General features: G+C 37.6%; 2 protein-coding genes across 2 annotated transcripts in view; both read right to left on the bottom strand.

Moving 5' to 3' along the window:
* Window positions 1-3,610: 3,610 nt before the first annotated feature.
* On the bottom strand, window positions 3,611-15,900 carry mlec (malectin). The gene is made up of 6 exons (XM_079828149.1): window positions 15,504-15,900; window positions 14,494-14,698; window positions 13,280-13,458; window positions 12,922-13,098; window positions 7,168-7,225; window positions 3,611-6,659 (listed from the first exon to the last, which is right to left on the bottom strand). Exons 2-6 carry the CDS (start codon window positions 14,693-14,695, stop codon window positions 6,418-6,420), a joined length of 858 nt encoding a protein of 285 aa, XP_079684275.1. The 5' UTR covers window positions 14,696-14,698; window positions 15,504-15,900; the 3' UTR covers window positions 3,611-6,417.
* A 592-nt stretch (window positions 15,901-16,492) lies between these two features.
* The window catches only part of cabp1a (calcium binding protein 1a), a 33,361-nt gene continuing 24,258 nt past the window's right edge, over window positions 16,493-25,595 (bottom strand). Inside the window, exons 2-7 of the mRNA XM_079826601.1 lie at window positions 23,928-23,958; window positions 23,583-23,726; window positions 23,389-23,498; window positions 23,228-23,302; window positions 21,721-21,793; window positions 16,493-18,129 (exon numbers count right to left, since the gene is read on the bottom strand). Of these exons, the coding sequence (XP_079682727.1) occupies window positions 18,104-18,129; window positions 21,721-21,793; window positions 23,228-23,302; window positions 23,389-23,498; window positions 23,583-23,726; window positions 23,928-23,958 (459 nt within the window). The 3' untranslated portion in view covers window positions 16,493-18,103. The remainder of the gene's footprint in view (window positions 18,130-21,720; window positions 21,794-23,227; window positions 23,303-23,388; window positions 23,499-23,582; window positions 23,727-23,927; window positions 23,959-25,595) is intronic.

Here is a 25,595-nt window from a genome sequence, read left to right as displayed (position 1 = left end):
GTCTCCCCATCAGCTCACGTCAGTTTATTATTCTTTTGAGCCAGTGCAGATATTTAATTTATAAAACTATGGTTTTATTTTAAGTACTTAGCCTTTTAATATTATCACATTTTCCCTAAGCCCCTATTATTATGTATTGTACATCTTGTTTGAATTTTTTTGGTTTTCTTATTTAAAAAAAAAAACTATTCAGTTTTTCTCATTATTTTTGCTACATTTCTGGGGCCCATTTCAGAAAGGAGGTTAAGTGAAAACTCTGAGTATGTTAACCCTGATATAAGGGAAACTCTGGGTTTTCTGTTTCAGAATGGGAGGTATGTCAAACCCGAGAAAGCAGGGTAAGTCAAGCCCGTTTCTAAAAGAGAGGTAACTTATACACAGAGTCAGTTAAGTTACCAGGGTAACTTACTCTGTGAACCTAACCTGGTCAGGAGCAGGTTTTCTTTGGTAAACCCAGAGTTTCTTTCAGTCTCCTCCCCTTTTTTAAAGCGCCAGCTGTGTTTAAATAGTTTATTCATTCAAACTGCACAAATGCTTTTTTTACTGAGTATTTTGGTCGGATTTCAAATACAAATATCAACAAATTATAAATTTAATCTAAATCTAAAGTAAGCAAAGTTTACTTAAAACAAATTAAATTATCTGCCACTTGACAAAAATACATAGTGAGAAAAGCATTCTTTGCAGTGGAGGTTCATTCATTCATTGCTTATATTTTCATCATGGGGACACTGTCAAACTGACAAAAATGGCATGTCCTTTTATACAGGAAGGATCCTGACATTCACTTGATAAACCTCTAGAAGTATACTGATAATTAGAATTTCCTTTAGGATTTCCAGTGGTTGGATGCATTGATAACACTCATATTCCCATCATCACACTTTCTGAAAACGGATTACTGTATGGAATGGAAGGATGCTGCCAGATGGTAGAACAAAATATATGCCATAACCACCACCACTGCTCTTAAATACATTTAATTACAATTTTTATGGTCATCTTTATTTCCTACAAATACTTTATTCTTTTTCCTGATGGATGTTAATTTTCTTCCTCCATCTCCTCTTCATCTGTCAGTGGTGCTGGTGTTTGGCTGGCCTGAGTAGAAGTCAAATGTTTAATGTCATTACCCTAGTTAATAAATGTAACAAGTGGGATCAGAGAACATTTCATTATGTGTAAAGAGCATAGACCCTTTTCACATTTCTGGGTTTCTCAGAGCGGAAGTCGTCATAGGGTTAACTTTGATAGCGGTGAATGAAAGAATAAATTAAATATATTTTTTGTGTGTCCCCATGCTCAAATAGCAAAAGAAAAACCCCACAATAGTGATTTAACAACTTTCAAAAAGAGGGAAAAAATAGAGTGAGTTTGATAACGGACGTGGAAAGAGAGAAATATGTTAATTTTCACCATCACTACCATAGACACTGTATTAGAAACACTCTCACAGCAGCGGAAACTTGTTTTTTGTAATATTATGCAAAATACAAAGTATTAGTGTTATAAATGTACATACATTTAGAAAAAAAAAATACAAAAAACGTTGCAGGATTTACGGTATTGATGACCATTAAAACACGTCATCACTGTGAAAAGGGTATATGTGGGAAAAGCTGCTGCACATTGGACACTGAATGATATTTAATTAATATGTCAAATGTCTGTAAAGTCATTAAACCAACACCCATGAACATGTTATGCTTAAAGCTTTACCTGATTGAATTATGTTTTTATTTTTCATTTTTAGCTGCTGCCACATTCTTTTTTTGCCTTTTGGATACCATGAAAATTAAACTTAATTAAAATAATTAAGAATTAAACTTACATATTGACCCGGAAGTATGCAAACATCTTTTTGTTGGGTGCTGTTGCCATGGTGAATCGTAATTTCGGAGCTCCATTGATCGTGGCTTTTCATAGTTGGAGTGCATGTGCTTAACTCAGAGTCAGTCTACTCAGAGTTGATTGAACTACCTCAATTCAGCTGTTCTGAAACCCAAAACTCAGAGTTTCCTATCTCAGAGTAAGTCAACTCAGAGTTCAGGTTTAAACTCAGAGTTGGTTGAACCTCCTTACTGAAACGGGCCCCTGGTTAATTGATAATTTCCTTTATATATGTTTTTTTTGTTTTAAACTAATTATAACTTTTTTTGTAAATTGATTGTTCGTTAAGCGACCTTCAGCTTTTGGTAAAACACCATAGTGTAAACAAAGTTTTTTTTACAGTGTAAATTTATTGTTCATTAAATAAGCAACCTTCAACTTTTGGTAAGGCACTACATAAGTAAATATAATGGATATACACCGATCAGGCATAACATTATGACGAGGTGAAATGAATAACACTGATTATCTCTTCATCACCTGTTATTGGGTGGGATATATTAGGCAGCAAGTGAATATTTCCCCCCGGTTTCACAGACAAGGCTTAAGCTAGTCCCAGACTAAAATGCATGTTTGAGCTGTTTTAACTGAAAGCAACTTGCGCTGACATATCTTAAAATATGTCAGTGGCATTGTTTTGTCTCAAGATGCACACCAGTAATGTTTATTTCTAGGGAATTCCCTAATTGAACTAAGGCTTAATCCTGGTTTAGTCTAAGCCCTGTCTGTAAAACCAGGCCTAAATCCTCAAATTTAATGCGTTAGAAGCAGGAAAACTGGGCAACAGTAAGGATTTGAGCAAGTTTGACAAGGACTAAATTGTGATGGCCATCTCCGCACTAGTCAGTATCTATCAAAAGTGGTCCAAGGAAGGAACAGTGGTGAACCGGCGACTATGGGCGGCCAAGGCTCATTGATGCACATGGTTCTGATAGAAAGGAGTCAGGATACACAGTGCATCGCAGTTTGTAGTGTATGGGGCTGCATAGCATAGCCGCAGACCAGTCAGGGTGCCCATGCCGACCCTTGTCCACCAACAGTGGGCTTTCACCACCGAAAGCACCATTCGTCTAGCCATCACAATTTGGCCCTTGTCAAACTCGCTCAAATCCTTATGCTTGCCCATTTTTCCTGCTTCTAACAACTTAAAGGACAAAATATTCACTTGCTGCCCATATATCCACCCACTAACAGGTGCCGTGATGAAAAGATAATCAGTGTTATTCACTTCAGTCATAATGTTATGCCTGATCGAGATATTCTATGACCTTCAGCTTTTGGTACGGCACTATATTCAGGGGTGCACATAACTTCATTTGGTCTGGTTCTCAAGGGAGCACCTGGAGATGCTGCAATTCCATCCGTGTTTTCTAGTGGCCCTAGTGAAAAGCCAACTAGAAAGGTATTTAACAACTAATGATTAATGAACACGCTTATCATGATCTTACCAGAGGTGGAGGACAATGCTACTGCAGTAATTAAACATTCCTGTCCCCAAAAATGTTGGTACGCACATTTTCTGCTGCAGTTTATTTATACCACGCATGCGCACCAGTTATGTGCACCCCTGACTATATCAGTAAAAAAGTAATACACTAAAATGAATGATAATTATATAATTGATTTATAAATCTCAACCTAAACTATGATTGTTAGCCGACTTGTGAATGAAACAATGAAAATGACCTCATTAAAAATACCCTCAAGGCCAGTTTGATAAAATAGCACATTTATTAAAAAGAAACGGCAATAATTTGCAGTTCCCACCTCAGAAACCTTCTCTAAAGACAGTGTGGGTGGGTAACCATTCCAATACTATTTCACCAGTTCATGTTCTCTTCAGTTCTGAGGGAGGAGGCTAAAAAGGGGACAGGTAGTTTAACATGACTAACATGAACAGAAACTACATCTTTCATAAACGCAGCAGTTTGTGTGGCATGGATGGAGTAATACACACAAGCTCTTCATGAAGGAGGGCACAATGAAAGGCCTCCATGTGTTCTTTGGCTATTGTCCAAGAAGTTGCGCATTTGTGCAGGACAAACTGAACACAACTTTACTGTTTTTCAGGTGACAAAATAATGAAGAAAAAAAAAAAAACTCAACCATGCAATAACTCAATAGAAATGAAGATCACAGAGCACAAAATGGTAAAGCACATGAGGATGTATTCAAATTTAAGGCAACAAGGAATCAAAAGTACACAATGCATGACAAAAAGAAAAAACAAGCACACAAACAAACAAACAAAAATGCTTTTAAAACAACACCAGGCAGTGCAATAAGTCACACTAGTAAAAGACTCATCATAAAAAATAAAAATAAATTCAAAAGATCCTGAGGAAATAAAAAATCAACTACTTACTTCCTGGAAAATAAAGTCTTTCAATATTTAACCCATATCCTTTTGCTTAAATTATACAACATAAAAAAAACCCCACTGTAAATGAACAAACCTCAATACAATCCAAGCTCTTTCTGACAATCGGTCAGTGTGTCTATGTGTGGTCGCAAATCAAATCAACGTCATTATCCACAACTATTTTCAAGGCCAGATATTTAAGAACCCAGAGACCCCAATAACAATCACATAAAAAAAAAAAAAACAATATTCTAAAGAGGACAAATAACCGTATGGCACAACAAACCAAGTACCTTATATACACATGCACCGTGTAAAAGTTAAGAAAAGAAAATGACTTTGGCGACGATAAGATATCAACTTTCTGCAACTCTGATAAATGAAAAAGTTGCTTTGATATTTGTATGATTGTTTCCTATAAAAAACAAAAAAAAGGCAAACCCTGCCCTCTCATCCAACTCCTTTTGAGAAGGTGAAGGCCAAGATAAGTTCTAAGGAGTTCACACAAGAGACGGGGACGTCACACAGCACAGTGGCATGAGCACTCGATTGTGGTCTGATGTTTCAGCAGTGTGAGAGTTGGTCTCTTGTTAGCACACTAAATCACATTTTAAGGCAGGCTTGCTTGAGCGAAACAAAAGGTAGCATTGCGAAAAAACAAAGGGGAAAAGGAACATGATGCAGCTTAGGATCTAAAACAGCAAGACGTGACAAAAGTATACCAGTTGAACATGCTAAAGAAAACGAACGATGGATGAGGTGGAATGCAAATGTTCACTCAACACATGCAATAAGTAGCTTAAATGACAGCACTGAACTTTGCCAACTGGAGTACAAAAATTCAAGCTTCCGCATCCATACTTCACAGTGTATGGCAGGCCTGCGTCTGTTGAATTCTTCCACCACAAGCATCCTGGTGGTTTTCTGTGGAACGCTAATCCAAGTATCTTTGGTGGCATTGTTAAAAACGGCCTGTATGATTGAACCAAGAGGAAACTAACAGTGGCAAGTGCAAAGACGTTAACATGACAAAGAACATCCTGACCGAGCATCTACCCTCCTTTGCACCGTGTAATAGGTGACCGAGCCCTTGCGATGTTAATTAAGATGCCATTAATTACATTAACCAATAAAATGCTATTCCAGACACATCATCTACCAATGAGAGTATTTGACACTTTTTAAAAAGCACTTTAGTCCAATACAATCTTAAAGTTTCTGGGCCAGTGTATTAAAGACCCTCTTTGTTGTTACGAACTCATGTTCCCACCTAAAAAGGGAAACAATTACGCTTTTTTTCCCAATACAAAATCGTAGGTTTTATTTAATACAGAACGCATGCAGATATCCAGAGACCAAAAATGACTCGTAAATGGCAAAAAGAATCAATTTGATCTCCTTTGAGCAGCTGGAGATTCAAATACGTGTTGTTGTGGTCGAAGAAAGATATATATGCTTTGAAATCATACAAACAATGAATGAAGCTGCGCGAAATGAATGAGAGAAGGTTGTTTGAGGGAAATTAAAAAAAATAAAAAAAAATCTCTGAACTGAGGTTCAGACGCATTAACCAACCGATCAAAGTGTCAAAAAGGGTTCTGAAAATTCTTGTACCATTTCTGCCTCCCACCAGAGGTCACCCCCCCACCCCCCCAAAAAACAGCAGATAAACGCCAGAGCTGATCAGAAAAAGCTTCCAGCCAATAACTTTCCATGAATTGGGACACGTGATCTAGGAGTGTCCTCAACTTTTCCTTAGTATCTCCTGCTAGACCAGACAAACCAGGTTTGTAAAGTGGTTAGTCCTGCTGCAGATGTGTGTGTGTGTGTGTGTGTGTATGTATGTGCATTTAATCGGTACCTCTCGGATCTCTAAAATTGGTATTAAATGTTTACAAACACAAGCACAAACACACGCACAAAATGAAAAATCGCATTCGAAATCCATGTATTTTCCGGGTCTTTCAAAAACCAGCAATATCTGAAACCTCCTTGTTTCTGCATGTCCCTCGGCCATTTTTTGCTCTCTATCTGTTGTGATGTCAGTCTTTATTTCTGCCTGTCCCCAAGGCTGTGCGTCCCTCATTGCGCCCCTCCCCCCACCCCTCCACAGCCTGATGTCCGTCCTTTCTCCTCTCTCTTCCCCTCTCGTTCACTTGTTCCCCTCAAAGACGGCAGAGGCAGAAGAGGGTTGGGATGAAGACCCCGAACGCCACGAGAATAGGGAACATCAGGCTGCTGTTGTCAGTGGCGTATGGGTTGGGGGTGCGTGGCCCGGACCGAACTGGATTCTTGAGAGCGGCGGAGGCACTCTTCTTTTCGCCTTCTGCGCCCTCCCCCTCCTCCTCTTCCTCCTCCTCTTCCTCTCTCTTTTCCAGTCCAGGATGTGGCTGTAGTTTTGGCACATCTGATAAAACAAACCAGAGGTTGTTAGGAGGAGAAAATGCTTGATTAAGGATACAACAGAGAGTTTTATTTTTCCCCCCAAAATTCCATTTTATTTTTCCAAAATTCTGTTTTATTTCATTTTAATTTTTATAGATACCCTTTTTTCCGCTTTAAATTGTATAGGTTCCCATCATGGTTAAATAAAATTGTCTAATTGATTGAAATCATGAAACTTACACAAGTTAACAATAATTTATTAAAATTTTAAGGGCCCTAGTATTGCATCAGTTTTAGCTTTATTCTTCCCAAATTCCATGTTTTTTGTAATTTTTTCTATTATTTTTAATGGTTTAAGTTCATTCTAATAAATTAAAAAGCATGTCTAATCAATAGAATTAATAAAACTTTATTTTAATAATTTAGTCAAATGTGTACAGTGATAGGGCCCTATGAAATATTATATTCCATTTTAGGGCCCTATGAAAGGGACAACTGGCATCCCAACCAATCCCAGGGGTTCCTCTTACCCTCTAGCTTGCCCTTCATCACATATAGTGCACATATCTTTGGGTTGTCATAGTAACCCTGTGGACACAAGAGAAAGATAGATTAGGGTTCACTGCTTACAGTGGATGAAATGCATGCAAACGCAAGAGAAAACATGCAAATCAATTCTGGTATATTCTGTGTGGCAGTTGGCCTGCAGAGCTTCTATCAGTGAATAAAAGGCTGAGGCGTGCACAAAGTCAGTTCTGTGGCTCTCTGCTCCATCGGTTTCAGTTTTGAACCTCAAAAATGAATACAAATACTATGCAACCCAATCAAAGTAGAATTCGCTGAACAGTTAGGACACAATTTGTCAGGTGCAAAAGCATCAAAATGATTCATTTTAAGAACGAGATGTTTTATCCGGTGACTGACAGACAAGCTAATGCGCGTTACATCCTCATATCCATTAATGTCATCTTCCCTCTGGATTTCTGTCATGCTCAATGTCCACGGTTCCTCAGAGACTAATTGCTGACAGAACCCCCACAAGCCAAAACCATTTGTTGTTTACACAAGAAAAAAGGGAGCAGCTTTGAAATAATCAATTAAATTACACAACTGGAACAAAAAAAAAAACGCTCCAAGAGACAATTAGTTTTGACAGAATTCGTCTTCTTTGAAATACTAAGCTTCAGTGTGTTTAACTGGATAACTATATCACAATATTTAATCAATGTTCTTTTAGCAAAAAGGAAAATAAATAACAAGGCTTATTTATTTAATGAATGTCTTGTTTATTCAATAAAAGATGACTGCATAGCGATCACTGAAAGAGTTATGTTTGCTTTAAGGGACGGCCCTGAAGCAGAAACCATTGACTAACTTGCATTCTGTTCATGTGAAAAACATCTTGACGGATTGGTAAATGTACACTGCTATTCAAAAGTTTGGGGTCAGTCATTAAAAAAAAAAGAACCAGCATATAAAAATGATTTCTGAAGGATCGAAGACTGGAGTAATGATGAGGAAAATTCAGATGTCAACACAGATATAAATTACATTTGAAAATATATTAAAACAGAAAAGTGTTACTTTGAATTGTTAAAATATTTCACAATATTACTGTCAAATAAATGCAGCCTTGGGGAGCATAAGAGACTTTATTAAAAAAAAAAATAATAATTATATATATATATAGAAAGATTCTGGAATCTTATGATTTTAATGATTCTTTCCAGTTATGATTTTGAATAATCAATAGGACCCATGATTGTTTCTTCCTTTATATTTTCTAAAGTTTGTATTTGGTCTCTGAGTGGTGACTGAGGGTCTGTCCTGGTGGTGTGTGATGTTTCGCAAAAACACTTTTCAGAACATGTTGTGGTGTGTTTGGATTTTAGAGGCATCACACACTTCTAACTCGACAGGAATGCAGTAACAGGGATTGCTCATTTAGCCCGGCTTCCGGAGACGAAATATGGATTTCTTTCATTTAATTTAATTTTATATTTCCTCTTACAGAAACCCTAAAGAATCAAGATGAATATGGTCTGTACTATTGTCTGTCTCTCTCATTGAGATAAAAGCACATGTTATCAGTATGTTTTGGACCAGAGCTCAACCAACTCCATCCTTGGAGAGACTGTTTATCTGTGTATGTGCGCATTCGGTGTTACAGATCAGTATTGGATGTGGACTACGGGCATCCAAAGAGACGGGTGGACTTGTTGTTCTGGGCAAGCTGGCGCCTGTCAGCGTCAACAAGTGATATATGGACACGTGAACTGACAATGTGTGGAAATTTACCAAGACTATCCATTTTCTCTGAGCCAATCAGAATAATCCACATGGCAGTAATGACGTGGTTAGACCTTGAAAACAGTACAACTGTTCAGAAATTTTTATGTACGATAGGCGGAGGCGCGTAGGCTGGTAGGGAGCGCGGCCTACAAACTCCTTGTGAGACTTGAAGCTGGCTTCTGCTCGATTAAACTGCAAACTATTCTTCAGTAAATGTTTCTTTAATTAATTACACTCCTGACTCTTGGTCTTCATTTTTGACTACTGTTCCTGGGTCCTAAGCTGTTACCCCAACAAAAAAAAATTATATTTTATTTATTTATTTATTTTATATATATATATATATATATATAAATAAATGCATGTCCTAATCACTGACATACATTGTTTTCATGCAGGCACAACTACATTTTAGAAATGTATATTAGATTTTCTTTATTAATAGTAAAAGTTTTTACTTCACTTTATTGTATGAAAATGTGCAACAAGCTGAAAATTACAGCTATAATGCAATTCACAATCATACTTTTGCTGGAACAACAGTACATGCAAAAAAAATTACTATTGGTTTGTAGTTTTCAATAGACCAGAGCTGCATACGAAATCGAATTCTTCTCTACTATATAGTATGCGAAAAACAGTAGGCGAAAAGTACCCGGATGACCTACTACTTCCGGCGAGATTCTGAAGTGCGCATATGATGGACACTTTACTATCCCATGAGGCCACGGGAGGCGATTTATGAATGAAGGTGACGGGACGCAACTGACGCTGGTAGGTCACATGATCATGATAACATGGCAGATGTAGTACGTCCGCATTACATTCATACTACATTCATTCATACTATATAGAAACTTACTTTTTTCAAATTCAAATGTAGTACCTTCTCACATAGTACGCGATTTCGGACGCAGCCCAGACCTTATTCACAGCCGCGCCATCTTTGATTTTTAATGGTGGGGGATAGATATACAGTACATCTCTACAGTGGGTTGTACTGTTATTTAATGTGTCTTTAGATTGTTCTGCAGACGAAACACTTCAAAAATATATTTCAGAGAAATTTCAGTAGATAAAAACAACCACAGACAATATGAACAGTGGAAAATTCTAAGTGATTTCGGTGCTTTATCAGCTTTTTATAGCAAATGCCATTGAAAATACAGAAAGCTTTTCCTCAGTCTTGCTTTCATACCGGTCATGGTGCTGCTCTGAATAAGCTCTGTGCAATCTTACCGATACTTCCAAGACTATCAACAAAACCTAAGTTCAGTCTCACAGATCTTGCAACAACAATGTAGTTAGTGAAAACGAAGAGAATGATAATGGATATACAAAATCAATTCATGCTACATTTTCAATAGCTCAAAGTTGCGAATTTAACTTATTTGCAAATCTGTAATTGCACATAAAACATTTACGAATAAAGCAGCGTTTTCATCCAATGGGTTCAAGAGAACAAAATTGTCACTTTGTCACTAAAAATGGATGTTGCTGCAATTGGGGAAGAAACTGTGGCTCTTTTTTCCTATATCATAAATGACTTGCGTCTCAGAAGCGTGCATTAGAAAACACAATAAAGACTGTCATGTTATGTTGTCATGTCACGTACAAAGGCCGGGGGTTTGAGACTGCAATCATGTGAGATGCTTCTGGGAGGTCATTATGCCAAATCATTCTGATGATGACAGACTTTGGCTCAGGCATTTCAATGAAATTGGTCCACTGTTTAGTCCAGTCAATCACACCCACCGAGTGCAAAGTCACATGAGTTTTTTTCTTGCGCATCGAGGGTTCGTTTTTGCGCATGTATTCTTATCGGATAAAAAAAAAAAAGTATCTTCCTCAATTGAGTGCATACATTTTTCTGTATGGAAATCTTGGCATTTCCATACAGTGTTTTTTTAATGTAATATCCCAAAAAGTGCATAAAAAAATATGTGGATGGAAACATCTATGACTGCAGCTTTGGCCCGAAAGGGCAAGTTAAGGGCGTAGGTCACACAAAAATTATAATTCTGTCATTAATTACTCACCATCATGTCGTAAACCTGTCCAAACCCATAAGACCTTCGTTCATCTTCGGAACACAATTAAAATATTTTTGATAAAATCCAAGAGCTCTCTGACCTCTCCATAGACAGCAATTTAATAAACACTTTCAAGGTCCAGAAAGGTAGTAAAGACATCGTTAAAATAGTTAATGTGACTCCAGTGCTTCAACCTTGATTTTATGAAGCGTCGAGAAAATTTTAATGCGCACAAAACAAACAAAAATAACAATGACGCTGTTGACGTAAACAGTGCAGCGCTTCCTAGTTCAACGGCAGAACGACTCGTGCGCATGTGTTGTGGTGCTCATGTGAACAGCGTCGGCCAATGGTAAGCCAGCGTTCTGGAAGTGCTGCACTGTTTACACTACATCAACAGCGCAAGAGTCTGACACAGGCACAAAAAGTATTCTCATCACTTCATTAAATTAAGGTTGAAGCACTGGAGTCACAAGGACCCTTTTAACAATGTTTTTACTCCCTTTCTGGGTCTTGAAAGTGTTAATTAAATTGCTGTCTATGGAGGGGTCAGAGAGCTCTCAGATTTCATCAAAAATATCTTCATTTGTGTTTCGAAGATTAACGAAGGTCTTACGGGTTTGGAACGACTGAGTAATTAATAAGAATTTTCATTTTTGGGTGAACTAACCCTTTAAAGCAGTGGTCACCAACCTTTTCAAGCCAACGATCCCTGACCTCAGCCTTGATGAAAGGCAAAATCTACTTATAGATTTTTCATGGCAGATTCATAGCCTTAAAAAAAATTAGCCATTTGAAATGTGAAGCAACCGCTGCATTTTAATCACAAATATGATCCAAACAAAGATACACACTTGTAGCATGAGCGGTGTTTTTTTATTTAAATTAGATTGCATAGTTTCAAGACTTTGAAAAAGAAAAATTTCCCCTCCCCAATTCAATATTTATATTTTTCTCCCTATATTTCAAGCATCCCGAACAGTTATCTTGCAGGGAATATTTTTACCTGGTCCACTTCATGTGTTTTTACAGATCAGATATCTGATTTATCAGAACGATTCCATTTACACTTGGTCACAATTGTTTTGTCTTCAATTCCCACGCTATATGCATTTTGAATGGAGTTCACGTCACGGAAATCAACAAATATGAGCTGCATTGTATTGATCAACAGCTAATTTAAAAATCAAGGACCGCAATAGGAGAGAGTGGCATAAGCACTGATCATTTGGTTTCTTTACATTTAATGATAATGATTGTGTATTGAGCGTCTGCAACTTTTACTTTCCTTTGCGGCAGTTTGCTGAAGAGATATTCAGCTGCAGTAGCGCTGTCATAACTATAGCATCGGTCGATTTGTGCTGTGCAAATTTTGAGGATTCAGAGAATACATTTTGGGAGCACAAGAAGCGATTTCGTGCCTTGATAATGTGTTTGTAACGCTTTACACAGAGAGGCCAGATAGCTGGCCTGAATGGTTGTAGTCAAGTGTATGCAAAACTCACGTATCTGATATTTCACAGGGGTTTATTATCAGCGTTGTCGGTCCCACGCACACATGGGGCAGTTTGCAAAACACTTCACTAACAACTGCATTACTGAACATAAAATAAACAGTGCAAAGAGCAACAGAAATATTACACGTATACATGCGATGTTAACAGCACGCGCTCAGTCCACGGACTGCCCACTCATCAGCGAGTGAGTGAGTGCGTGCATTCTGCCTTAAAGGAGCGGTACATAATTCTACTTGTTACAGGTTGTTAATTATTTTTCAGTTATTTATCGGGAGCTACCGGGACAGTGATAAAGATCGACCAGTCGATTGCGATCGACGGGTTGGCGTCCTCTGCTTTAAAGGATCGATCAACTGTCTCAAAACTCTCTCACACTGACCAGCAGGACATCTTTACTCTTGAGATCCGTATAGGTTATAGGAAAATATAGGATGACTCTTACCTTAACAAACTCTACCATGAGTTTTCCATTAAAAGTGGAAACTTCACCGTGCACACTCAGTTTTCCTCTTTTTATGGAGAATGGCACTATTTCATCATGAGCAGTGCTGTGACCCACACGGTCAAAGATATCCAGATCCTTCACCACAACATGGCCATTTAAACGCACGTCAAAAACCTGGGAAAAAGCAAACAAAAGGGTTTCAAAAGACAACAGAAGAAAGGAGAAGAGAGAAAGAGATAAGGGAAAACTATGAAATACATACCCTGGAGTATCATGAATTATTAAACATTACCACGTTCAAATATCGACTACCAAGAATGATTGTGTGCACCATGGCTGTGAGCAAAATCCACACCTTTTGTTGAGACTGAGCAAAGTAAACCTCAGCATATTTCATGACCAGTATGTAGTCTCCTTCTTCTCTGATGGGTACTTCATAACCGAATGTATCCTCGTTGTATCGCTCTGTCTGGTAGAGAACCTGATCCTCCGGGCTGGAGCGCAGGATAGGCAGACGGAGACCGTAGTCTGATGCTGGAGCAAGATGGGGAAAAAGTTCCAACAGAACCAAATGGTGAGTTTGGGGTGCAAGTGTACGTGCCATTTCGTGTTTTATAACATGCTGAGCAAATGTCAAACCAGATTAAGGTTATCATAAAGATGCCTCATTTTGTTCCAATATCTATTTATAGCCAACGAAGAGCAGAGTGGAAAATTAAGTACCACATTTATAATACTGGTCGTTATCTGGTTACACTGCTGCAATAATATGAAAAAACACAAGTCTTTACAGAGTTTAGAAGTGCACAATACAGGCCCTGACATGTGCGCACTGCATTTCTCATCTGACTCAGGAAGTGACCGTCATCACATTTCAAGTGACAAACAACTTCCTGATATGATCAACAGCTCTAATAACAAACTACTAATGAACCAGACGAGCTGACAACCAGTCTCTCTCTTCGTAATATAATATATGACTGACGTTCTAATTACAATCATACTGTAATAAAACAAACAGTGCAACCGGAATACCTTTTAATATTTCGTAATTCACTCATTCTGTCATCATTTCCTCACCCTCAAGTGTTCAAATCCACATGATTTTCTTTTTATCAGAGGAACACAAAAGATGCCTCAGTCACCACTCACTTTTATCTTTTTCCATCTGATAAAAGTGAATGTGGACTGAGACAGAAATCGTTGGTTAATATCTCCTTTTATGTCTCATGGAAGAAAGCAAGCCATATGGGTTTAGAATGACATGAGGGTGAGTAAACGCTTGCAAAAAAAATAAAGTACACATATTACATTACTAAAATAAAGATTAGAATTAAGTGTTATCTGTTTTCATACACTTAACTGCACGTTACTTACCATTATTTAAAAAAAAAAGTTGCTTTTATATAACAATGCTGCTGCAGGGAATTATTTCCATTTTTACACGGGACATGGACACTCATTCATTCGAGAGACCACCACTAAAAATAGCCTCATTCTTTTGCAGACAAAAATGGAGAGAAAATAAATAACACTCTTTTGCAATCCGTTACTTTCACGAGTACTCACCTTTCCCCAGTTTTCCTTCCAGCGGATCTTTTTTGAAATTAATGCCGTGCACGTCTGTGTGCGCGTCCCCGCCGGCGTTTACAGCCCAGATGACTCGCTCGGCCAGACTCTGGGCCCCGCTCTCGGCCCGACACACTTCCACCAACAGCCACAAAGCTGCGATTACGAGCCGGACAGCACAGCGCAATGTCACCCTCCTCATAGCCTACAAGTCCGAGAAGAAAAGTGAAAGGATAAAGAAAAAACAGAAGCGGGAAAAGCGGCATGCAAGGAAGTCAGTCGAGAAGCCGGTGAGCTGGAACTGACACTCACGTGCGCTTTTCACCCTGCGCTTGACCTGTGGTTTAAAACGACAATAACACGGTGTTAAACGCAGGGTGAATGAACATTTTTAATCCTGGGTTAATTTTAAATGGATTCAACATCAATTTTAACCCTGGGTTAGCCCGGTAAGCACCGAATTGTAGTACCAAATGTGTACCGCGTAAAACAACGACGTGCTAATATGTGACAGCACGTTGTTTAGCAACAAACAACCAATCATAAACTGCCTCGCAGCTCAACTTATTAAATATTCACACGCCTTGTACAGTTGAAGAAACTTTCATCCGCTGTTTAGTTTCAGCGTCTGAGAGAAAACATGTCAAATAGTGACGACAAACAGAAAGAATAGACTATTATTTGTGTTTTAATTTGTAGCTTTTTTTTTTTACACACAAATAAACAGCCAGGCAGTTATTATTAATATAGGGCGCGCACGTCTCGAGCTGTATGCGTCCAATCAGCTTTACCGACATCATGCATATGCAAATAAGAAGGTTAACCAAGGCTATACATATGTGCTGTAAGAAATATGAATACCTAAACCCCCAGGATTAATACCTAACCTAGGGTGAAGAACAGTGTGACAATTTGAAAATGATAACCTAGGGTCCAGAATGGCCCTGGGTTAACAATTTAATGTGTGAAAAGCCCAAAGCAATATCAGCCAATATGTATGTCACTCTTACTGTGCAGTCTGCGAAATACTCTCTGTAGTGGACGGCCGGCTCCGTTCAGATGCTAGGGTTGCACGTTGTTGTTGAGCCGTCCAGATCGCCGTACATTTACCTGCCTGGTAGTCGAGTTTAGCTCTGGGTGGTTAGCTGGCTAACTGACTTCCCTCTTGCTCTGTCATCAGTGTGGCAGCTGTAGTCTGCAGGTATTATTCCCTTACATCTGCACCCCTGTGTACGGCGTGTGCTCGCTCTCGTTTAATAGATGATCACACCGTGGTTATTCAACGCTTATATACTACTCAACACAAGTGTTTTGAGCTTTTTGCGCCTGAAATCACAGCAATTTCTGACCGGGAGGGCCGCGTCAGTACTGTGGGTATGTGTGCAGTCAGCAGCGCAGGTTGAAGGGATGGAACAGTAAGGAGAGGCAGACTAACTTGATAGCCAGTTTCCGGAGGGGGCGGGATTTTGCGCAGATCATCCAATCACACAAAGCCGAATAACAGGTTCTCCGACTTGATTTGCTAGTGACTCGTCAAGTCCGGCAGGCTCTGACCAATCACAATCGAAGGAAGTGGCCGGAACCAGCGAATCAAGTGTATCAACTTTCACTCACTTCCTCGCATAAATTAGCTGGCTTCAGTTCATTGGTACACTGTAAATACGCAGCGACAGGTGGGCGGGATTAGGCAGAGAGAGAACAGAGCAGGTAAATTAATTAAGTTTTATTTTAATGCCCAACGTAAAGAAACAGAAAAACAATGTTATCTTTATGAATCTTTTATTACTTATAATTATATAATAATTAATTATATAATAAAAAGTAAAACAGCAATTATACTATATATGTAAAACAACAATATTATATATTCAAATGAAGTATTATTATTGTTGGTGGTGGTGGTGGTTTGTGAAACGATGTATTTATTGAAAACACAAATGTATGTTTTATTCATTTATGCTGATCAGTTAATTAAATAAATACAACAATATATTTCTTTATAAATGAAATTTATTTAAAAATGCAACAAAATGGGCTTCTTTTTGTGAGCCGCGTTTCCCCCCCCCCGGATAAAGTAGTTACTCTTATGACATTTGATGTGATTGATTTGAAATATGCATTCCCAGAAAAGCCATGACTGAAAACAAGTATGTATTTGCAGAGAAATCTTTCTCTTAGCTACATGTTTACAGCTGTGGTAAAAATGTAGATGCATGCATGGTTGAAACAAAACATGCATGATGTTTTTTTAGTTGTTTTTTGCCACACGGTGGCATTATTTTTTAGCGCTCGCTAGCTGCTGCATTCACAATGAAAAAAAAAAACAGGAAAAACTCTGTCCCGTTTTGGTCCGGAGGAAAAAGCCCGTTGCCATGACAACACGAGCAGTCTGTTCCAGCCGCTGGGAAAGTGATGCTCGTTGCTGAATGATTTGGAGAACAGCTGAGCAGACAGCAGCCAAATTGTTGCTCCGTGTGTATATAAATAGCATTTCTTTAGAAGAGGTAGGCAAACCTTTAGTTGAGTAAAAACTAATAGAGTAATGAAGCTTAAACACAAATGTGGTGATGAAAAATATACACTATTACTAGACACAGTTTATTTGCTTATTTTGTTACAATGTATTAAAACCACTAGGCTATATTACATATGAAGGTCTTTTTGGCATGCAATAATCGGATCAGATAACAAGACTACACATGTCTCTGACACTGGTCACACAAACAGACATAAAGAGAATGAAATCAAATAAAAAAATCTTCACTGTCTGTTTCTTAAACAAACAATGCACAATATCCTTAAAAACGTTCAATACCTGATCATATATCCGGTATTGAACATTTGTAAGGATATTGTGCATTGATTCAAATAGGCCTGTGTAGAGTGAAACTGTGCTCTTGGAATTAGTTGCCTGACAAGTATGTCATGAAAACTAAAAATAGTGAATCGAACATTTCTAAACTTAGAAATCACTCAGTTATGTGTTAAAATAAATCTATAGAGGCCAGCAACACAATTTGGTTCCATCTTGCACAGTGGTATATATTTGTTTTAAAGTCATGCACTTTGAACAGAAACAGGCAAATAGTTTGACATGGACAAATAATAATAGAGTCAAAACTGGAGTTAGGTATGAGCTTGACTTATATAACATATTACCAGGACGCCAATGCATTACCGCCATTACGTTACTGCTAACAAAAGAAAAACATGTTAGACATCACAGTGTGACTGTGAAAACGTTCATAATTTTCTTCACCTATCACACAGAGACACGTATATGGGACAAAAGGGACACCACTTAATGTAATATTGCCATAATCAAGCATTGTACTCTAATGTGCGTGTTAAAAAACTTTGTTTGGTCTTGCATGGTTGAAAGTGCAGAGACACTTGGCTACAGTATACGTGTATACTTTTTTTTGTTTGTGTGTGTGCATGAATTTATTTTTTTCTCTCCAAAAACTCCAGTTTTCATTTTTTTATACCACTCAACACTGGCTCAGCAGGGCTTTTCTTGCAGTAGTCTAACACTCTGTCTGCTTTGACCAGCAGGAAGCAGTACAGCATCTCTTTCTTCTGTTGGAGACACCATATGAACGCTGCCCTTTCAGCGGGACACCATTCGTACAAACTCTAAAAGGGACAGAGAGAAAACAAATACAGAGACTTTAACTTTAAAATACTGTACATCTATTGTCTGCTTTTGGTTTAACTTAAAAAAGTAAATAACCTGTTTGCCTGTTCATTTGAGTTCATTTAAAAAATTAAAAATTTGAGTTAATACAATGAAGGAAATTGGTTTAGTAAGTAGCAAAATAGAAAAATATTATTGTATCTGAACCACATAAATTAAACAAAATGTTGTTATAAATCATGAAAATAGCACAATTTGGCATGTTTCACTGCATTATTACAAATAAAACACAATTACGCAATATGCTTACAAAATCTTTTAATAATATTTGAATAAAGGGTGATGTCGATTCTCATAAACGTTCATTGTCCTAACTCAATTTTTTAATTTCAATGAACTCAAAATTTTAAGGCAACCAGGTAACTTACTTTTGAAATATTTTGTTACAATGTTTGCAAATAATATATTTTCTAAATATGCACACATTTACTCTTATTCGTTTGTCTAATATGTTGAAAACGCAAATGCTTATTTTCTCGTCACATTTATGAATTACACAAATCATGTAAATCATAGCATATTTTCAATTAAAAACAGAAATTTAATTTAAAAAAAAAGCTTGCACCACTGGCGGGGGTGATTCTAGGATTTCAATATAAGCAGGGTATATAAATTAATTTAATATAAAGTATTGATTGTATACTAGGATAGGCATGAACAATGCCTATGAGGTTATACACTACCTATCAATCATTTTAAACGACCAGCTAATATTCATTAAGAATATAGAGAAACTTTATATTACTGTTGTATAGATTGGCAATATTTGGGCAGAATATTTTTTATCATATTATTTTCAACACGTAATGTTTTAAACACTAGTATTTTTAACTGCAGTACAATTGTGCAGTAAAATTAACTTTAAAGAAGATCTACATTTCTCATTTTCATTCATGGTGCCATGCTTTAGTGGAGGATTTCTGTCACCTGGTGGAAAACAAACACACTTTAACATGAAAATGACATGAAATTACCACTATAACCAGTAGAGGGCTACAGATGACCACTTAACTCATTTCCACTCACATTTATAGTTCTTTTCACGTGTTTTGCTTTTGGATTTATTCTAAAAAATAATATTCAACATTTTTATAACATATATATAAAAATTTATAATTTTAATTTGATAATAAATCCAAAAGCAAAACACATGAAAATAACTATAAATGTGAGTGGAAATTAGCTAATGAGTACACTCTAAAAAAAAAAGGTTCTATATGGCACCAAAAATGGTTCTTGGCTCGTAATATAGGGGAACCTTATTTAGTGCTATATAGCACCAATTTTGGTGCTTCAGTGGTTCTTCAGCGGTTCTTCAGGGGTGCTATATAGCACCTTAGTCAAAGAACCGGTGAAGAACCTCTGAAGAACCGCTGAAGAACCACTGAAGCACCAAAATTGGTGCTATATAGCACTAAAAAAGGTTCCCCTATATTACGAGCCAAGAACCATTTTTGGTGCCATATAGAACCTTTTTTTTTTTTGAGTGTAGAGGAAAGGAATTTCATTTAAAAAAAGCCCAGATTCTACAGTGGATTGCTCCGCATCATATTATGTAAACTGCATTTATGACAAAGAACTACATGTAGACTGGGTAAGTCCAGCCCGATTTGATTTCGCCCTAGCAGCTCAGGCTGGAAACCTGTACATATTTTAATACTCCTTCTGTTACAAATTTGCAGGGGGACCAATCACAAACCGGCTTAAGGCGGCGTACACTGTGCAAATTCGGACACTCGGGAGGTCGTGAGATATTGCACACACTACGAGTCAGTTAACTTGATAATCGCATCAAAGCAACTGGTACACAGCGTGACTGTATTGCACTGCGAGCTGGCGGCAATCACACAAGCTTTCTCGCTAAACACAGATACCGGAGCTTTCAATATTGCTGCTTTAGCTTCAGATAGAAAAAAGAAAGAAAAATAATTTGTATTCAAATCATTTGTTGAAAAGCAGAGAACAGCAGCCATTCCTTTCAAACAGAAACAACCAGAGGGAGAGATAGGGCGCGTGTGAGTGAGTGTGTCTGTGTGTGCTTTATCCACCTGGTATTGGCGGGTTTAACACAATGACGGATAGAGAAGCGATGGATCGTTGGTCTGATTGGTTGAAGGACTATCCAATTGCGTACAGAGTCATTTGAACTATGCCCTTTCATCACGCCTCTTGTGCAGTAGAAAATACAGAACAGACTCCCCAGACCAATGTTCAATCTTAAAGGTCCTGTTCTTCGTGATCCCATTTTTCAAACTTTAGTTTTTCGTTAGTGTGTAATGTTGCTGTTAGAGCATTTATAATACCTGTAAAATTATAAAGCTCAAAGTTCAATGCCAAGCGAGATATTTTATTTAACAGAAGTTCCCTTTCAAAGCCTACAGCGAACGGCCGGTTAGGACTACATCCTGGTATTTCCTGCTTTAATTACGTCAGTAGAGCAGTATGTCGACTAACCTCCGCCCACGCGAACACGCGAAAAAGGGGGCGTGGTCTTGCTGCTCCCGCGTGGAGAATAGGAAGTGTTGCGTTCGGTTGCATTCGTATAGTTTGTTTGTCGCCATGTCGTCGAGACGCTGTTATTTTCATCCCGGAGTCAAGTCACCTTTGTTTGGCTTTCCCAGGGACGCTGTACTTAGAGATCATTGAGCGCATGCATCCCCGTTATGGTAAGAGGCGTGACCTTTCCGGTAACGTGCGCTCTGCGTGCCCTAAGCTGCTGTCGAATCACAACACGGGAACCGCTGGCACAATCAGAACTCGTGACGTGTTTCTGAAGGAGGGACTTCATAGAAACGGGAAATCTTTCAAGCCGTTTTGAGGACAGTGAAAACAGCAGTATACAGATAAGTAAATTGTGTGAAAAATACTGTGTTTTTTTACACGCGAAACATGAACACATGTTATATTGCACACTGTAAACACAATCAAAGCTTCAAAAAAACACGAAAAACTGGACCTTTAAAAGATCGAGCTTGGTCTGGTGATAGCCAGTCAAACACAGATGCAGATATCATAACAATCTATCAATAAATGCGTACACGTTGTCCTCTGCTTTTGACGCAGGCGCTGCGCTGCTACGGATTGAAGAACATACTTAATTACGCAGACTAAAATATGGGGATGAGCCGAAGCCTGCCACCGATTTCACTGAGGCGATCACGAATTAGTACAAATTACGGAGTTAATCGCACATTTTTAGGGGGGCCAAAGCCCTCCATTTGCACTCAGACTTTGCACTCGTCTTCTGTGAGTAGTAAGGCCCGCCTTCTTTGATTTGATTGGTCATCTCAGTCATTTTGACATCAAGTGCTGTTAGACTGCGGAGGCAGAACAGCTTAAAAATGTAACTTAAAACTGTTTGTTATCCTAACAACAAACAGAGTGGAGCATAATGGACAGCAGCAGAGCAGAATCAAGAATATCAAATATTGGATGACACAATTTGGCCATTTCTAATTATTATACATTGTCCCTCTCAATGGCTATGGTGGTTACAGCCTTGTTACTTATAGTGCTACTGAGATTCTTACCTTCAAAGTCTACTCGGCCGTCTCCATTCAAGTCAATGTCTCTCAGTATGTCCTCTAGGTCTCGATGGCCAACCTAACAAAAACCAGCTTGTTAGAAATCAGGTGACAGGAACTGCCATTTGACTGAATGATTCTGGTCTTTTCCTCACACAAATCTAATCAAAATGTGGTCACTATGGAATGTCATTATATGGAAAAGAACTGCGTGCAGATTCATCACAATTCTCCTTATAACAGCATTAGAGGTTTGAGAAAACTTGAAGGAGAGTAAGTTATTGCAGATGTTTCATTTGTGGGGGAACTTTTAAGTTGAGACAGATCTTTTCTTCTGTATTGTGACGTACAACCTGCATTGAAGAAGAAAAAAAGGCACCACGGGTTGTTGATTGGATAGAGGCGGATCTGAATGCGAGCTTTCAGTCAATTGTAAGGAAGGGGCGGTGTTTAAACGGTTTTCACCAGAAGATTGAGTTATGAAATTTTGATTACAAATTACAAGGACAAAACAATGAATTGTTCACATTCACAATAAGAGCAATAACATTCATTTAGAAAATAGAAAGAGTACATTTTCATGTCACTTTAAAGTCATGAAACGGAAGTTGCGATAGTCTTTTCTGCTCTATTGAGATGTATATCCAAGTAAAATGGCTTCTCGAACAAACAAAACAAAGTTTATAATTGATTGGATAGTTGTGGTTTGCTTTTGCTGTGATCTCATGTAAGTAAAGACAAAGTTACTTTGAATAAAGATTACGAGTGCACATCACACCAAATAAGGCAGCGGCTATTTACACTAAGTGCAAATAGCGATAGATGCTATTTACGATTCTACTTACACTAAGTGAAAATAACATATTTTCTTAACGATAGGTGATATTTACACCAAGTGCAAATAGCTGTAGATGCTATTCACTAAGTGAAATAGCACACTAAGTGAAAATAATGATATATTCTATTTACACCATGTAAAAGTATAGCAGTTCTTTACAATATGTGTAAATAGTAATTAGATGCTATTTATACTTTATTTTGACAGATACATACTATTTGCTCCTCAGTATTGTTGTACATTAACAAGATGCAATAATAACATAGTGTAAATTATTATATTTATTAAAATTATTAAATGGATGCTAACACTATCCAATAAATGCTTTTATTATTATTAAACATTTCGTTTGGCATTTTATTTCCACTTTTAGAACATTTTCTTCATTTTTATTGAAAGTAAATGCCTTTCCGATGTGATGTGTGATGGAAAAGCGAGAAGAGCGAGCTCAGTAAAAGGCGGATTCGAACCCGGGTCGATTGCGTCAAAACCTAGCAGCCCAACCAGGCATTGTTAGGCGGAGCTGGTACGAATTGTTACAAAAAAAATTACATTTGATATATATATATATACACCAATATATTTCCACTTCCAGATAAAAAAATAAGAATGTTAATTTGATTTCATGGTCATTTTAAGCACATTCTCACAATTCTCTCCATCAAAAGCACTAACCTGTTGTCCCAGCAGCTTCCTCATAGCTTCCCTTAGCTCTCCTGTGCTTATTTCACCGTCTCCATTTGTGTCAAACTGAAATCAATGCATAACATTTTATTTGGTATTTCTTTCATTTTTTTGTATATTATATTCTTTATATTCTTTAACTCTCTACTCACTTCTTTGAAGGCGTTTCTGAGCTCTTTGATGCCGATCATGTCCGCTGTCTCTGCAAGGAGTTTAGGTCCCATCAACCCTACAAAGTCCTCGAAATCCACATGGCCACCTACTAAGAAAAACAGACTGATGTCAATATTTCGTAGTGAAAAGACGTAGCTGATAAGATTATGGCTGTGCTCAACCAGAAGCTTACAGTTCATGTTGATTTGTTGGCTCAGTTCTATTAGTTCCATCTCGGTGGGCATGTAGCCCATAGTTCTCATGCAGTTCCCCAGGTCTTTACAGCCGATAAAGCCATCTTTATCCTTATCAAACTCCTTAAACGCTTCTCGCAGCTCTTCGCTCATCAAGACAAACCAAACACATTAATGGCGTGTTAACACACAGTAGGAAAACTGAATGAAACATGAGGTCTAATAAAACAATATAGGAATAGTTAATACAGGTTTGAAGTAGCTAAAATAAGTTTTTTAATTATTACATTTGGATCATCTAACAATAACAGATGATACTAAAAATAACAGAGTGAAAAACTTACCATCAATCTCCTCTGGTCTCAGCTCTCGATTCTGTAACAACAAAAGATGAGGAAAAAATGTCAAAACAACACCAGCAAAGGTTACATTTTAAACACAATCAAACATTAAAACTTCAGTCCCTCACAATAAAATCCAGACCATCCATGAAGTAAAGTTCTTCTGGCTTCATTACCAGAAAACCTTTAACTAGTGATGCATCCATTGTTGCTTCTACTCGTTCAAAGACACCCAAGGTGTATTAAGACTTGTTTTATAGTGTTAAGAGTAGTGCGTTACAAAAAAGGTGAGGTGGTCCTGGTCACGTGGCAATGGCATTTCTCCAGCGTCACAGCTAAGAGAACAAATCCCATTAAGTGAGATGCATCTGTCCTCACCAAACGGTGACAACCTTTAAAGGCGATGGAGCAAAGAGAAGGCGAAAGATGGAGAACAGAAGCTGTAGCATTCACCACGGGGGAAGAAAGGAGTATAAACATGCAGTCTTTACTGACTACGTAAGACCATGACATTCACGCACACGCACATGTAAAAACATGCAACCTAAATTGCAGGCCAAAACAAAGAAGCAGCAATTAATGCGACGTAAATACCTACGCCTACGCAACAGCATGTAGAATAAGAGAAATTAAATTGCTTATGCAAGTAGCATCAAACATTCCAGGGCAAAGCCACACATGAGCAAGTCTGTATTTACAGTAACACATCATTCACAACGTGCATGACAGTAGGTCTATGTGTGTGTTCGCGTATTTGTTATGATTCTAAATTAGAGTTTCACATAATTTCGGGTCTTGAGTGACCTGGGACCCTATTTCTCCTCTCAACCTCATTCAATTTATGGAGTTAGAGCCCTTATAGTGTAACAACACAAATGGCAAATTTGCAACAACGACACAAATCTGAATCTCTATATATTACAAGTGTCACTGGTGAAATAATATAATACATATTTGGTATATAACTTTTAATTGCCACTGAAATATATTGACAATCATTTTGTAGTTTTATTTATTGTGTAATTTAATTCAAAATAAAATATCAAAATACATTCGTGTTCAAAAGTTTGGGGTCGGTAAGAATTTTATTTTTTTAAAGAAGGCTCTTCTGCTCACCAAGGCTGCATTTATTTGATCAAAAATACTATAAAATATTGTGAAATATTATTACAATTTAAAAGAAGTTTTCGATTTTAACATATTTTAAAATGTAATTTATTCCAGTGATGACAAGCTGAATTTTCCTCTTCGGTGTCACATGATCCTTCAGAAATCATTCTAGTATGCTGATTTGATGCTGAAGAAATATGATTTATTATCAGTGTTGAAACAGTTATGCTGCTTAATTCTTTTGTGGAAACCATGAAAAAAGCAGTATTTATTTGAAATGTAAATCTTTTGTAGCTGTATACTGTCACTTTAATGTGTCCTTGCTGAAAAAAAGTATATGTAAAAACGTTTTTACTAACCCTAAACTTTTCAACGGTATTGTATTATAAACTTCATGACGGATCGCTTCCTGTACTCCTCAGTTGTAAGTCGCTTTGGATAAAAGCGTCTGCTAAATGCATAAATGTAAAATGCATAAAAATATTTAAAGGTGCACTATGTAACTTTTCCGTCCACTAGAGGTCGCCTATTCAAAACAAAGGTGTATTTTGATGACGCCAA

This window comes from Gobio gobio (assembly GCF_949357685.1).
Source record: "Gobio gobio genome assembly, chromosome: 10".
NCBI classification, from domain to species: Eukaryota; Metazoa; Chordata; class Actinopteri; order Cypriniformes; family Gobionidae; genus Gobio; species Gobio gobio.
This window is presented reverse-complemented; position numbering and strand designations above follow the sequence as displayed.